The sequence below is a fragment of the Anarhichas minor genome, unplaced genomic scaffold (genome assembly GCF_050575085.1).
Source record: "Anarhichas minor isolate MPS153535 unplaced genomic scaffold, ASM5057508v1 ptg000016l, whole genome shotgun sequence".
In the NCBI taxonomy this organism is placed as follows: domain Eukaryota; kingdom Metazoa; phylum Chordata; class Actinopteri; order Perciformes; family Anarhichadidae; genus Anarhichas; species Anarhichas minor.
In genome coordinates, this window is record NW_027466462.1 from 4,891,757 (window position 1) to 4,905,203 (window position 13,447).

The 13,447-nt window shown below is 39.7% G+C and overlaps 2 protein-coding genes across 2 annotated transcripts; one reads left to right on the forward strand and one right to left on the reverse strand.

Moving 5' to 3' along the window:
• Positions 1-2,693: 2,693 nt before the first annotated feature.
• On the reverse strand, positions 2,694-7,918 carry tm4sf5 (transmembrane 4 L six family member 5). The gene is made up of 5 exons (XM_076092672.1): positions 7,681-7,918; positions 6,417-6,497; positions 5,273-5,415; positions 3,844-4,036; positions 2,694-2,862 (listed from the first exon to the last, which is right to left on the reverse strand). Exons 1-5 carry the CDS (start codon positions 7,852-7,854, stop codon positions 2,845-2,847), a joined length of 609 nt encoding a protein of 202 aa, XP_075948787.1. The 5' UTR covers positions 7,855-7,918; the 3' UTR covers positions 2,694-2,844.
• A 274-nt stretch (positions 7,919-8,192) lies between these two features.
• Positions 8,193-13,339, forward strand: LOC142950963 (cytidine deaminase). Its single transcript, XM_076092673.1, is given in 9 exon segments — positions 8,193-10,069; positions 10,517-10,567; positions 10,653-10,856; positions 10,966-11,572; positions 11,680-11,796; positions 12,432-12,543; positions 12,828-12,885; positions 13,129-13,138; positions 13,141-13,339. Coding segments are annotated over 6 exon segments (405 nt in total). The 5' UTR covers positions 8,193-10,069; positions 10,517-10,567; positions 10,653-10,856; positions 10,966-11,565; the 3' UTR covers positions 13,242-13,339.
• The last annotated feature ends 108 nt before the right edge of the window (positions 13,340-13,447 follow it).

The window sequence follows — 13,447 nt, forward strand, 5'->3', positions numbered from 1 at the left end:
AATTCGATTTATTTTGATCTATATGGCTCATATCTTGCTGAAAACAACATATGCAGGACATATGTTAAAATGCCTCAAGTCTCTCCAGCCACCCAGTAACTCCTTTGCCCTGATATAGTATTTCAAGATAAGGTGATTCAATTGCAAACAAACAAAAATGAAGTCATTGCAGACTCAAACCAGTGTGCTCCTCCCACATTGTGAGTGTTTACTGGTCCCCAGCTCCCTGTTTCTTGCTCCCTCCCTCCCCCCTCAGAGGTCCGGACATTCCCACACCAATGTTGTTTATTTTCTGTTGATGCTGGCATGCCTCTGTGGAGCCGGGACCACGACTGACTGGCTGAGGTTGGCTCCAGCCTCCTTTTTATTCTCCTCAGCTCGCTCCTTCTGTACATCATGTCACGCTTCTTTACCATTCCTTGTTTTTCACATTTATTGTTCTCTGTGATTGAAATAATCCCGAAGTGCGCGGGCGAAGTGGCCTAATGGTTGTGTCCTCTATATATACCATGTAGATCAGCTGGGAATGCTGAGTGTAGTAAGCAGACAGTATTGTTGGTAATGTGCGGTCCAGGTGTAAAATATCACGTTTCAGTGTTATATGATGATATAGTGCCAGTCACACAGACAGGTGCTGTCAGCACCTTTAAGCAATTGTTAGCTGAGCAGAACTTCCAGCCAGTTCAACTCAAATTATGACCTGACAAAGAAGCTCCATCTTCATACTTTTCAGGCTTTTGTTTTCGATAAAATGTCATTTTCATTTAGCTGAATATCAGTGCAGAGTGGTGAGCAATTAAGTCAATTTATTGTAAAAGCAACACCGAGATGCTTTTACAGGGACGTTAAAGTCAAATTGAATAAACGGAAAGTTAAGTAAAAGGTAAAAATGTAGCTTTTATTTCAAATTGATTGATTTCGGACAGAGGGGTAAATAAGCTTACAAACCTGCTGAATGTGCCTGACTGTACTTTGTGGCTGTGCTTAGGTCATTCGTACTGTGGCTGGATAATTATTGGGTGGTGGACTCTGCTGAGTTATCACTTACGTGCATGTGTGAGTCTTGCCAGCATGACTGTTGCTTTTAAATGAGGCCGCGGTTGTTGTTGTGCTAAGGAGAGTTCCACCGATGTGAAAAGGCATTGTAGAGTTGTGTGTTCAATAATGTTGTTTTCGTATTTCACAGACTGATTTGTGCTGTTTTCCTGCTCTGTCCCAATTCGTCTCTCGCTAGTCCGGCCCATACCGGCCAGTTCTGCTTTATGGCCCCCTGTTTTTTTCCCCGTCTGTCTCCTCTTTTGTTTTGTCAGTCAAGCCTGAAAAACAGAGAGGAGGGGCTCAATTTTGGGTACATTTCTAAATAATGGCCTCACCACAGGGTCCTAACAAGTGCACAAGGCGGAATTTAGCGCTTGAATAACCGTCTTTTTTTGTTGTTATTCCCTCTTGAGGAGCCTCTCTCTGTTTCTCAAGTCTCCCTCAGTTCATGCATGGACTTTCATCAGTATTTGTCCGCTGTGTCACTAAACAGCACTTTCTTTTCCTCTCTGGATTCTTCGAGTGGCCACGGTTTGCATGAGAAGTGGCTGAGAACGGGGCCCCCCTTCCCGTTTTCCTCCCTTTGTCCCGCCATTCTTTTATACCAAATTCTTCTCACTTATGCTCCTTCCTCGCTTTGTGCTGTGCATTATATAAGAGAGCTGCTCACCACCAGCCAATCAGTCAGCTAACATGGTCTCATTGTTGGGCATAGCCCTTATTTCCACAGCTACACCCCCCCCCCCCCCCCCCCCCTCTGTCCTGGAAGTATGAGTACACAGGAACTTGACATTTGCGAGAAATTGTACGGTTTGGTCGCCAAAGTACACAAAAGCTGACAGGCATAATTGTTAATCACCTGGCTGCACACAGAGATCTCATCTCTTTTATCTGCACTGCCAAGGAGACATGGCCTTAGCTCTGGGTTGATTGGCGTCTATATTTACCAGTGTGCAGCTCTGCCACAGGCTTTTAACTTAAAAGTTAGGTAACAATTACCACGAAGCAGCTCCATGACAGCGAAAGATTATGAGCTTAACCTGCACCTACAGTACACTAACAGGCGCTGCCCGTCCAGACTGTGTACTGTTTATGCAGCTGCAGTGTTCGCAACGTCCACAGGGGGCATTCCGACCTTTGACATTGTCTCAGAGCTCAATAATCCTGTTAGATCTGGCTGTCTGGCGATGTGGGCACAGCATGAGGTGAGTAATTGACAGAGATACTAACAGTGGTTCTGCAGAAGTTATAGAGTTACATGGTTGGTGCACAGGTTGCTGTATTTGTCAGAGTGTTTTTTTTCGGGGGGGGGGGAAGCACAGCATGAAGAAAAAAAACAGAAGCAAAGCTCACATAAAAACTGATCAGGAAAATAAGTTTTTAATGTTGGTAGTCACAGAGAACTGATATATCCTGTGTCACATTCACCTGATATGCAGTATAACCCAAGTAGAGGCACTTTAAACAAAGGCAAATAGTTATTTACAATTAGGCTTTGATCCATACAGTATGTTCAGTGTGGAGTCTTCAGTTTGGAAATTACTTATATATATTCAGTAATTACTTTAATGACCAATTCAACCAAAAATAGGTCAGGCGATACACACAGACCATCAACTAGAATACAATTCAAACAAAATGGAGCAAGGCTTCGATTTAATTAAAATAGCCATAAGACGCAGACTTGGTGTGAGACAGAAGAGTCTCTGAAGAAAACCCCAACTTGTTTCATCTCAAAGTATTAAATGCAGAAATGTGTCCCGGCCCTTGTGACAGTGGGTTACTACCAGGCCATCCTCTTCACGTTCACAATCCGCCTTCATCCTGCAACGGGACAGAAGTCACATGTTTATCTCGTGTTTGGGAGAGGAAGCAAGCTCTCAGATGAATGACAGAGCTGTTAATAAATGTGAGCATCATGTTAATGTGTAGATATTTGTTGGTACAATACACAAGTGGACGTGTCTGTCATTTTCTGACAAAAGTTACAAATATGGTGCAGTCGTGTATGTGAATCCTGAACGGTCCTTTAGGGTGAAATGAGTCCAAATACAAGTCAGCAAAAACACTTTTTAGCATCCTCGTTAAATGTTCAACCCTGTTTTAATGCTCAACCTGTGTAGAAAATGAGTGTGTGCAAAATTAAACGTTTCCAAGTTTTCCTGCCAAGCTGCCAGTTTACTTATTCATGGATCAGTCACCATACAAGAGTCATATGAGTAGGTTAGCTTAGCACAAAGACTGAGGGGGAAAGTTATCCCGACTTTATTGTTTAAAAAATCCAATTCCTTTTAAAGAAAAGTTCACTATTTCGGGAAATACGCTTACTCGCTTTCTCGTTAAGAGCAAGATGAGAGGATTGATACCACTCTTGTGTTTGTACGATACATAAGCTACAGCCAACCGCCGCTTAGCTTAGCACAAATACAGGAAACAAGAGGAAACAGCTTTTGCACTACATATAAAAGTGTAAGAACAGCGCACTTTATCAACACAGGATCAAAACTACATCACATGTTCTCTTTCCTGTTTTCCATCGGTGGCAGACCTGATAGAGATCAAAACACCACTTATTCATTCAACAAGCTATAAGAGTGGCTGTTTAACTCCCAGCAGTACTCTAGTTTGATTCAAATTGTTTCACATTTTATTGCTTCCCCCTATTGTGGCGGCTCCAAAAAAGTAGCTTTCATGACCTCCTGGACTCTGAAGTACTGACACTCATTACAAAGAGTTGTATGCATCCTCTCCTGACTCAGTGTACTTTTTTTTTTATGTTTGGAGTTTCAGGACTTGTTCACCTACATCTTTGCTTTCGCGACAGTCCCCGCAGATGCATCCCAAGCAGCCGTTGACCACCTGGATGCCGCAGAGCACCAGCTGCACCACCCCCACAGCCAGCAGGATGGAGAACAGAACGACGTGCCACATCACTGCGTTGTGGGGATAATCACAGATTGCCCACATGGTCTGGTTTACAAGGTAGCTGCCATTACCACTGCGAGGGGAGAAGAGCAGGAGAGCGTAAGACACACACACACACACACACACAGCATTAATACAAAATATGTGTGAGGCAGGCCGAGTTTGGGATGCAGGAGGAAAAGGTGTGATGACTGAGTTGAGGAAAAATGTGTCCGTGAGAAGGTGAATGGAACAAGTGAGGAGTGGAGAAAGAAAGCGCATGGAAAAATAGAAAGGCGAGGAATTAAGAGAGAAGTTCTTGTAGAAAATAAGAGTGGTTTTGTTGGAGAAAAGTGACATTCACTTGTTACAGAATGATTGCAAACAGGGTGAAACAGCTTTCTGTCCAAAATCTGCATATCAGCTCACTGATTAACATGCTAGTTCTCATTTGTTTAACTCATGCAAAAACCAAAGTGTAAAGAGGACATATTATGACTGAACAAGGCTAGCTGTTTCCAGTCTTTATGCTAAGCTAAGCTTCAAACTTCTACAATAACACTTGTTTTGTCAGATTATGGATATTTTAAGAAGAAAGAAGTCCAATATCATTCAAACTGATAACACTGATACGCTGCTAACCAACCAACTATTTTCTATTATCGATTCATCTAAAATATAAAATAACAGACAGTTAAAAGGACTTCATAGCAGAAGCTCACATAGAAAACCAGAAACTGCAAAAAAAAGGGAAATTGAGGTTTGCTGATGGAAGGACAATCTGAGGCTAAGCATTAATATCCCACCATGCATTAATGTTTCCCTCCCTTTAACCACCGGTGCCCTTTAAACTGGACAGCAATAGCCTACATATTAACAGCATGCTCATATTTATTAATGCTTGTTCCAATCACCCGATGAGGTGACTCAGTGTTACCTGACTAAGCTCGTAAAATGCTTTAAAGTGCCAGTCGTGTTATCTTCAGTGATATCGAGCCAAATGTATCTACTACATTATATGTTCCTTAACTGTAAAAGCCAAGAAGCATAATCTTTTGCTTAACATGATCAATGATCAAGATTTTGTACATTATTGTTTTTCACCTTTGACAAGAAGACAATGAAAAGACTAAGAAAGAGGAGTGGTTGCACAGAAAGCGATGGTCCGGTCTGCCACCTACTGGATTTTAAATAATATTGCGTTTGTTATATTTATAATGAAGAACTGAAACTCCTCTGCTGCACTGACACAGATAATGACTGATGGAAGCAGAGATTCAGTGTCTAGAAAATGCACATTTAAATGTGTGATGGTGGGAGGAACACTCACGTGCCGAAGTCTTCAAAGGGGTATTTCCATTCGCCATCGGCCAACCGACACTTGGGTCCGATAGCCAGACCAGCAGAGGCCACGCTGGTGCAGTAGATCGCTCCAACCAGGCCAAACGCAGAGGAGAACACAGAGTTCAGCATCTAAAGGAGAGATAGGAACATGTTGCTTATGTGACATTTGTGAATTACTGGCCCTAATCGCTGATTCCCTCTTCAGGCGGTCGTTTTTTTGAGGATTTCTTTTCTCGACTGTCATTTGTTTTTTCTCGTCTAAAGTAGGACTACGTTGCTCTTTAAGGCTGTCAATGTGACCACACAAACACCTTTGACCGGATTTAAGACACAAACACACTCCCGTGCAGCCTGGTTTCATAAGTGGAAAGATTTTATATTATTGTAATTGAATAAGATGCAGGAAGTGTCTATATTTAATACAAGCCAGTGGTGGAAAGAGCTGAATTTTTTACGGTATTTTAAAGGTAAGATGGTAGAGTTTCCTTTCTGTTTTTATGGCTCACTTATCACTTATCTTTAAATATCAGTAAGTTTAGGAGTATATAAGAATACAAACATATGTAAAATAACCAGAAAATATACATTTGACACTAAAAAGATCCACTGACTAGTTTTGTTCAGGGCTTTTGATGGCGAAAGACAGTGAAATGTGGTTGAAGGCCTCTAGAAAAACAAGTAAGTGGACCTTGAGTGGGTATTTTTTGTTTCATCAAACTACTGATTCCATGGTTGACTTCACACTGAACAAAAACTAATATAAAAAAATAATTAAACAACAATGGGGTGAAATTACAATTAAAATACACAAATTAAGATAAAAATTAAGATTAGATTACACTACTTCACTGAAAATGCCTCCACAATAAGCATTCTAGTTCCTAACAAGTTGATACTGTTTATAGCCCTACTTCTGTCAAATATAATGACCAAAAAAGTATTGACTTTGAATAGTAATTCACACTACAGTGAATACAATCGTACAATAACATGATGGAGCTGTCCATATGGTGAATTACTAATAAAGTACAGGTAATGACTCAGTATTTGATATGACATCACCCATCGTTATCAGTCCGGTCCCCACACCGGCATATAAAATGTAAATCTTTCATATGGCATAGGCTCACCCGGCAACGATTGCCACAGCAGCCATTTCCGCAGCAACCTTTGCCCCCGGCCCTGATAGCTGAGCAGCTCGGACACAGCATCTAAAATAAATAAAGAAAACATTCATCAAGCAAGACATTCAGGCACAAGTGGTGTTTAGTGCAAGAGTTTCTCTAAAGCATAATACTGTAGAGCTACACATTAAGTTATATATATATATATATATATGAATACAGTTATGTGTGTGTGTGTGTGTGTGTGTGTGTGTGTGTGTGTGTGTGTGTGTGTGTGTGTGTGTGTGTGTGTGGGTGTTCTCTTATCTCCTAAAGCTAATATTTGCAAAACTTGAATCAAGTTTTTTTTTTTTTTTTTTAAGGAACCAAATCCAACTTCCTGGTCCCGGTCCAACTTCCCACAAGACTCAAAGGTTTCTGTGATCCATTTATGATATAAAATATTTATGATTCATTTATTGCCCTTGTCAACGTTGAGATAATGTTGGTGGAAAGTCACGTAATCAGATCTGCTGTGTGTTTGTTTCAGTGGCGACGATGTTTTAATCTCTTAATGGTGTCAAAGTTTACCTAAAAGTTCTAACACTAGTATAACATGTACATCAGAGTGTAAATATACTACAAGTAAAAGTACACCATACTGACAATATTTGTATGACAGTATTTGTAAAGTGTATGTAGCATTTTAATCTTGAGGAGATCATTCTTTATACATGTTGGGTGATTTCATCCGTGACAATTCATCGTATGTTTTGTGTGTAAAGTAATCGTATATGATAAATAAATGTAGTGTCGTAAATTGTAGTGTATTGGAAGTATAAAGTGACATTAAATGGATGTACTGAAGTGCAAATACCTTAGAATTGTACCTGAGTTGATGTACTTTGTTACTTAATCTGTTACTTCAGCAAAATCTGGCGTATGTTGGGTTTAATTAAATATTTGAAGGTGCCTTTTTCAATATGCCAGTATAATACATGTACTGGGAAGTATTTAGGGATCAACTGATTATAGTCCAACTAGAGTCAAAGGTAAGGCAGTAGTCAAAAATAAGAAATAAACTAAAATAAATCAAATTACAGTGAATAAAAGCAAAACTATAAATTATGAAATAAAGTGACAAAACTTATACTTCTAAAAAAAGATCCCCTCAAAGTAATGATACTCAATAAAAGCGCCATGAGACTTTACAGGTTTACACAGAGCCGAGTTAACGACCAGAAAATCCAATAAAACTCACAATAAAACATAATCATAATCCTTTACTCACAAAGAGGCCTCCTCCGATGAGCCCCCCCATGAGCCAGACCTGGAAGGAGATCTGATCATTTTCCAGTTTCTTCCCGTCGGGGAAGAACAACAGCAGGTTGGCGATCATGCAGATGAACGCTGAAGGCAGCAGGATCAGGCCCACGAGGCGGGCACACTTCCCCGTACAACACATGGTTTTTACCTTTTTTTTTACGTTTTTCTGTCTGCTCCCTCTCTTTTTTCTACTCTCACTTCAAGTATTTTTTTTCCTCCCAAATTCAGAGGGAAAGCGGGCGAAACTAATACAGGAAGCGAGTGAGTAGCTCCCTACTGTCACACTGTGAAAGTCAAACACAGCCAGTGAGAGTTATAACAGGAAGGAGAGAGGGAACAAAGGCCAAGTATTGGTGTGGCATCGCTGCAATCTGATTTCAGACCTGTGTATCTTCTCATGAGTCTCAGGAAGAAAAAAAAAAGTCAAATGCAAGCAAGATTTTTAGCTTTAAGAGTCCTTGAAACAGATAAAGAACAAATTACATGAACTCAGGTACAATTTTACGGTATTTGCAATAAGAAATGTCCCATTTTATATTCATCTTTTCTACTTCCTACTACATTTATTTGTCAGATATAGTTACATTACATACAAAACATACTATGATGGCTGAGGTCTACAAATGTCCAGGTGACACACAGGCCAAACATTATACCTAAACAAACTAAAGGGCACAGGAAGGAGAGGGGTACCTGTGTGTGTTCAGGGGGCTCGACGCCCTTTGGTACCTGCGTGTGACGGTATCAGTCTGTTTGTTCTATTTATGGCCTCCAGCAAACAAGAGAGCGGGCTTGGCCTGCAATAAAAGCCATGCCAACCAGAGACACAACATCCGACCAACTGGTACAGTACGAGGTTTAAATGAATAAGCGTGTGTGTGTATATGGTTAATTTAAAGCATCACAGATATGAGCACATAAAAGCTCAAATTAATGTTTTAGATGTCCGCTCCTTTGGAGAGTTTAGAAGCCAGTTCTTCAAGTTATTTTGTTTTGTTTTGTGTTATTTATTGTATTTTTAAAATTGTTTTTTTAATGCTTCACACAGCAGCAACACACAGGGTTATTTACAGGCACACTACTCAACCAAGACTTGAATACCAACCGAGCAAAGTATAGGGCCTCAAACTCTCAGGGGCCCTAAAGGCTTAAGACTCGCATTTATCTGATCCTCTGCACCACTGAAGTATAACATAAAAGGATAAGGGCCATGATTACCCATCTTTAGCCCTTTCAATCATGTTTTAATACCTTTATTATTTCAGGTATATGCTGCTTACATGGTGCATATTCCAAAAGAAATGCATTTAATCAAGTCACTACAACCAAACTGGGCAGGAATCTTCCAGCAGAGCGGGACTGAAATAAAGTACATTGAGGCGTTTCACTGTTTTCTAAGTGAGAGTACGGAGGCGTTGCATTGGGCCTCTTAACAATCTGATTCTCTACACATTTGATCAGCTTTATAAATGTTCTCAGCTTCAGCTCATCAGTCAGTAAATAAAGAATCAATAATAAAGGAATAATTTTCACTTTCGTAACATGACATGCCTCACATGTACTAACAGGTTCGTCCTGTTCAGTGCTGACCATAGTATGAAAGCACCAGCTTATTCCTGTAAGTGCGTAGTTCACCAGTTGAGCCATTTGACGAAGCGTTCAGGGAGAAAAACCCTCTTCACCTGCAATGGCAGGTAAGTGTGTTCTTGTATAATTGCATCCATTTAATATGCTCTGGCTGTAAATGCATTCTGTGTCAGGTATGCCAGGTGTCTGTGGTACATTTTAGCAACGCGTACTATCACTTTAAGAATAAGCTGGCCTCTTTAAAATGAGGGGATTTCAAAATGTTTAATGAGGTGTATTTCATTCAAGAATTGGTTATCTTCTGAGCAATATTGTGTAAATGCTTTGATTAAAAAAAAATCAAAAAAAAAACATCCAACATGATTTCAACAAATCATCTTGGATGGTGTGATATTTTCACCCCCATTTTCACTTTTGGATTGAGTATGAAAACAATAAAAGATAATAATAATGACAATGTTAATATTGCATTTATAACAGTGATGGTATTTGGTACCTGCAATATGATCAACGGGACAACCTATAGACAAGAAATTGGTGATGTGTAGAATCTGAGAAATAATATTTGCTAAAGCGCACAACATTGTTTTTACTTTCCCTTTACTTTCATATCATGTAACATCAGGTGTACAAACTGTCGGAGCGTAATATCAGTGTCTATGTTTGCTCTTTAGCTCCATCTACAGACCGCCCAGTGACAATAACTGTGGGTGCCATATTAAAGCTTCAAGTGAAACCCCCCCCATCCAGACCCCCACGGCTGTCAGGTGAGTGTAATAATAAGATGTATTTATTTACACCCTGTAGCCCTGCATTCAATCCTATCTGTGACTCCATCATATGATCACGTTCTATCATATTCATAGTTTTAAAACATTTTAAATCAAGGTCCAATTCGATTTTTGGATTTGATTATTTTTGTAAAAACTAAAAATATGTAACTTTCTAAAAAAAACTAAAAAACTTCTGTGACCTTAAATGTGTTTTGAGTCAGTTTGGGGTTATAATATAAATAGAAATAATAACAATAAAAACAATGAAACATAATAATAATTATTATTATATGTGTGTGTTTATTTATAACAATGACCTTCAATTGTATAGAACTTTTCAAAACAAAGTGGTTCACAGAAATTAAAAAAAAAGCTTAGATGCAAAAATATGCAATTAACATGACAATTTGAATCTTCTTTTTTTTTTTTATCTTACCCTAGTTAAAGTCGCAGTACTAACGGCTGTCGTAATTCTGGCACGCGTCATCGTTGGTCAGTATCCTCTTTCTTCTTCATGGCGTTTCACTGTGTCGTCCTTCTGTAACCACACATTGCTCTCGCCACCATCTGTCCGCAGGTGTTGCGTATTTGAAGGACTGCCCCCAGCAACCTAACATTCCCAACTACCTGTTAGGGTTGGCTCTGATATCGCTGCTGCTGATACCTTTTGTGACCCTCCCCTGTGAGAGCGATGCAGCTCAGCCACAAGAGCTTCCCAGAGGCTTCAAAGCCTGTCTGCTCTGTTCGTTAATCCTGTCTCTCTACTCGTGGATTCTGGCAGGTTAGGATGAAACATATCACAGATCCATATGATTTCATAATACAGAATGTTTTCTCCCAAAAAGAATAACGGATTACAACTTGTTGTGTTCGTCCCACGCCCTTCATAGGTGACCTGTGGGTCTTCTCTGTCTATCAGCCCAACTATGACCCTGCAGCTGCCGATGGTCTGTACTGTAACAAGACCCTGTACACATTTGCTTTCTGGAATGCAGTGTGGGAGACCTTCGCGATTTTGGTCCACCTGGCCAGACGCTGCAAAACACTGATGTGTTATGTGCTGATGAGTCCTGTGCCAACAAGCAGAGACTTTGATGGGAATGTATGAGGCACTGAATGAAATGATGATAAATGATGTAAAAAGTGTTTCGTCTCTCCAGTTCCCTCTGACTTTAATTGTTTCCATAATAAAAGTTCAGATCATGAAAACGCAAATCTTTCTAATAAATGAAGAAAGTTGTTTGTGGTCCTTTTGTTGTTCAGACTACAATGAACATTTATTTAAACCAGATGTTGAATCAGAAAACGAATCAAATATAAAGCTTGAGTTTATTCTGTGATCCGTCTTCACTGTTTACGTGTTGAAAAAAATCTCATCAGTCCGATCGGCTGCAGCGTCCAATCACATGACAGATGAACAATGAGGGGGCGTGTCGGCCGTTAAAAGACTTCCTGTAAGTCTGTTCTCGTGGGTCTGCAATTCATCTGCAATGACAGGCAAGTATTTAACAAAGCTTGCCGTTTACACTTAAAACATTATTCGGCTCATCATAAATGCAAACTCGCATGTTTTGTTGAATCCCGGTGGTCTCTGTTGTGCTCAGATAAAGTCAAAGAGCTCGTGTCAAAGTGTATGCAGGCCCGGGACGTGGCATACTGTCCGTACAGCCAGTTCCCCGTCGGTGCCGCCATATTGACAGCAGATGGCGCTATAATCACAGGTAACAAACCCTACAGGCGTCTTTCTCTGCCCTTTAGACTGCTCCCATTTAAAACTAACCGGAAGTCCAGTGGTGGAAAAGAGACTATGCACATTTACTCAAATACTGTTTTAAATACAATGTTTACTTCTAGTTAATTGAATATAGTATTTTTAAAATTGTGGTGCATTTGTTCTTGTAGTTCTGCTCCTTATCTTATCTCACAGTATCCTACAACTCTGAGGTGAATTGCAATGCATTGTCATTCAGTAAATTAAATGAACCCAACGCTTATGGAATAGTTGAAAATACCTCAAACAGCTTCTGTATTAAACATGCTGCAGGTGCACAAATGCATCAGTAATAATGCATTAACATAACATACAACAATGCATAGTGAGTATGATGCATGATGAGTATTTTTTTTACTTTTACATCAAGCATACTTTATTCATAAAACATTCTTGAAACATAAATTGTAAAGTACTTCAAGAAAAGAAGAAGAAAGAGCGGGATAAAGTAAAGGTTCAAAATATAAAAACAAAAAAAATTAAGTGTTCAACTCAGGAAAAATAAATGTATTTAATTAAGAAAAAGCCAAAGAAAACACTTTTTTTCACTGTGAAAGTCTTCAGTATTTGTGTGTTTTTTTTCAGGCTGTAATGTGGAGAATGCCTCCTACGGTCTGACAGTGTGTGCTGAGCGGACGGCCGTCCAGCGGGCCGTGGTGGAAGGACACAGACAGTTCACTGCCATTGCTGTGACATGGTGAGACTGCAGAAATAGGGCTTAAGCTTTATTTATAGCTTTATAAGGTTTTGCAGTTATGTCTTGTCAAATAATGTAAATAAACGGCTTACACACCTTCAGGATGTAGTTTTCGGTTCAGATATCTTACTAGGTTTGGGTTAGAGTAAGGCAGTCTGTGTGGTACTGTGATGGAAGTATTCTAGAAGTGCTACTGGACAGAACCTCCTTTAACAGGTCATCTGATACTGCAACATATACAGCACATGTTCTGATGCATTCATCCTCTCCTCTCTTCTATGCAGTGATATCAAAGACCAATTCGTTGGGCCGTGTGGAGCATGTCGACAGGTTCTCATGGAGGTACGGCATCTCTTTCATGACCAGCACAGACGACCTGGAAATGATACACTGCAAAACCTTTCAGCTTAAACCTTTGTTTCTTTTTTATAAATTAAAGATAAAAATGCGGCTAGAGTGAGAATATTTCTTCAATTCAGATCAGCTTGTTTCTAGAGGTTTTTTTAAACAAATGTCAACATCTTTAAAATCTCTCTCTCTCTCTCGCTCTCGCTCTCTCTCTCTCTCTCTCTCTCTCTCCACCAGTTTGGAACCGACTGGATCTATACTTGACCAAGCCGGACGGATCTTATAAAGAAACCAGCCTCAGTGAACTGTTGCCTCTGGCCTTCTCCCCGGCCCACCTGGCAAAGAACTGATGAAACATCAGCTTCCTCTACATCACTGTTTTTTATAGCTGCAGTGTCTTTTTAATTATGTTATAGCAAATTAGGAAAACAATAAAACACGTTTTTTCCCCTAAACATGTGTGATTATTTATTTATTTATGTATCTATTTGTCATGCATTAATTATTATTCATGTATTAGTATTACTATTATTAGTATTGTTGTTGTTATTATTAT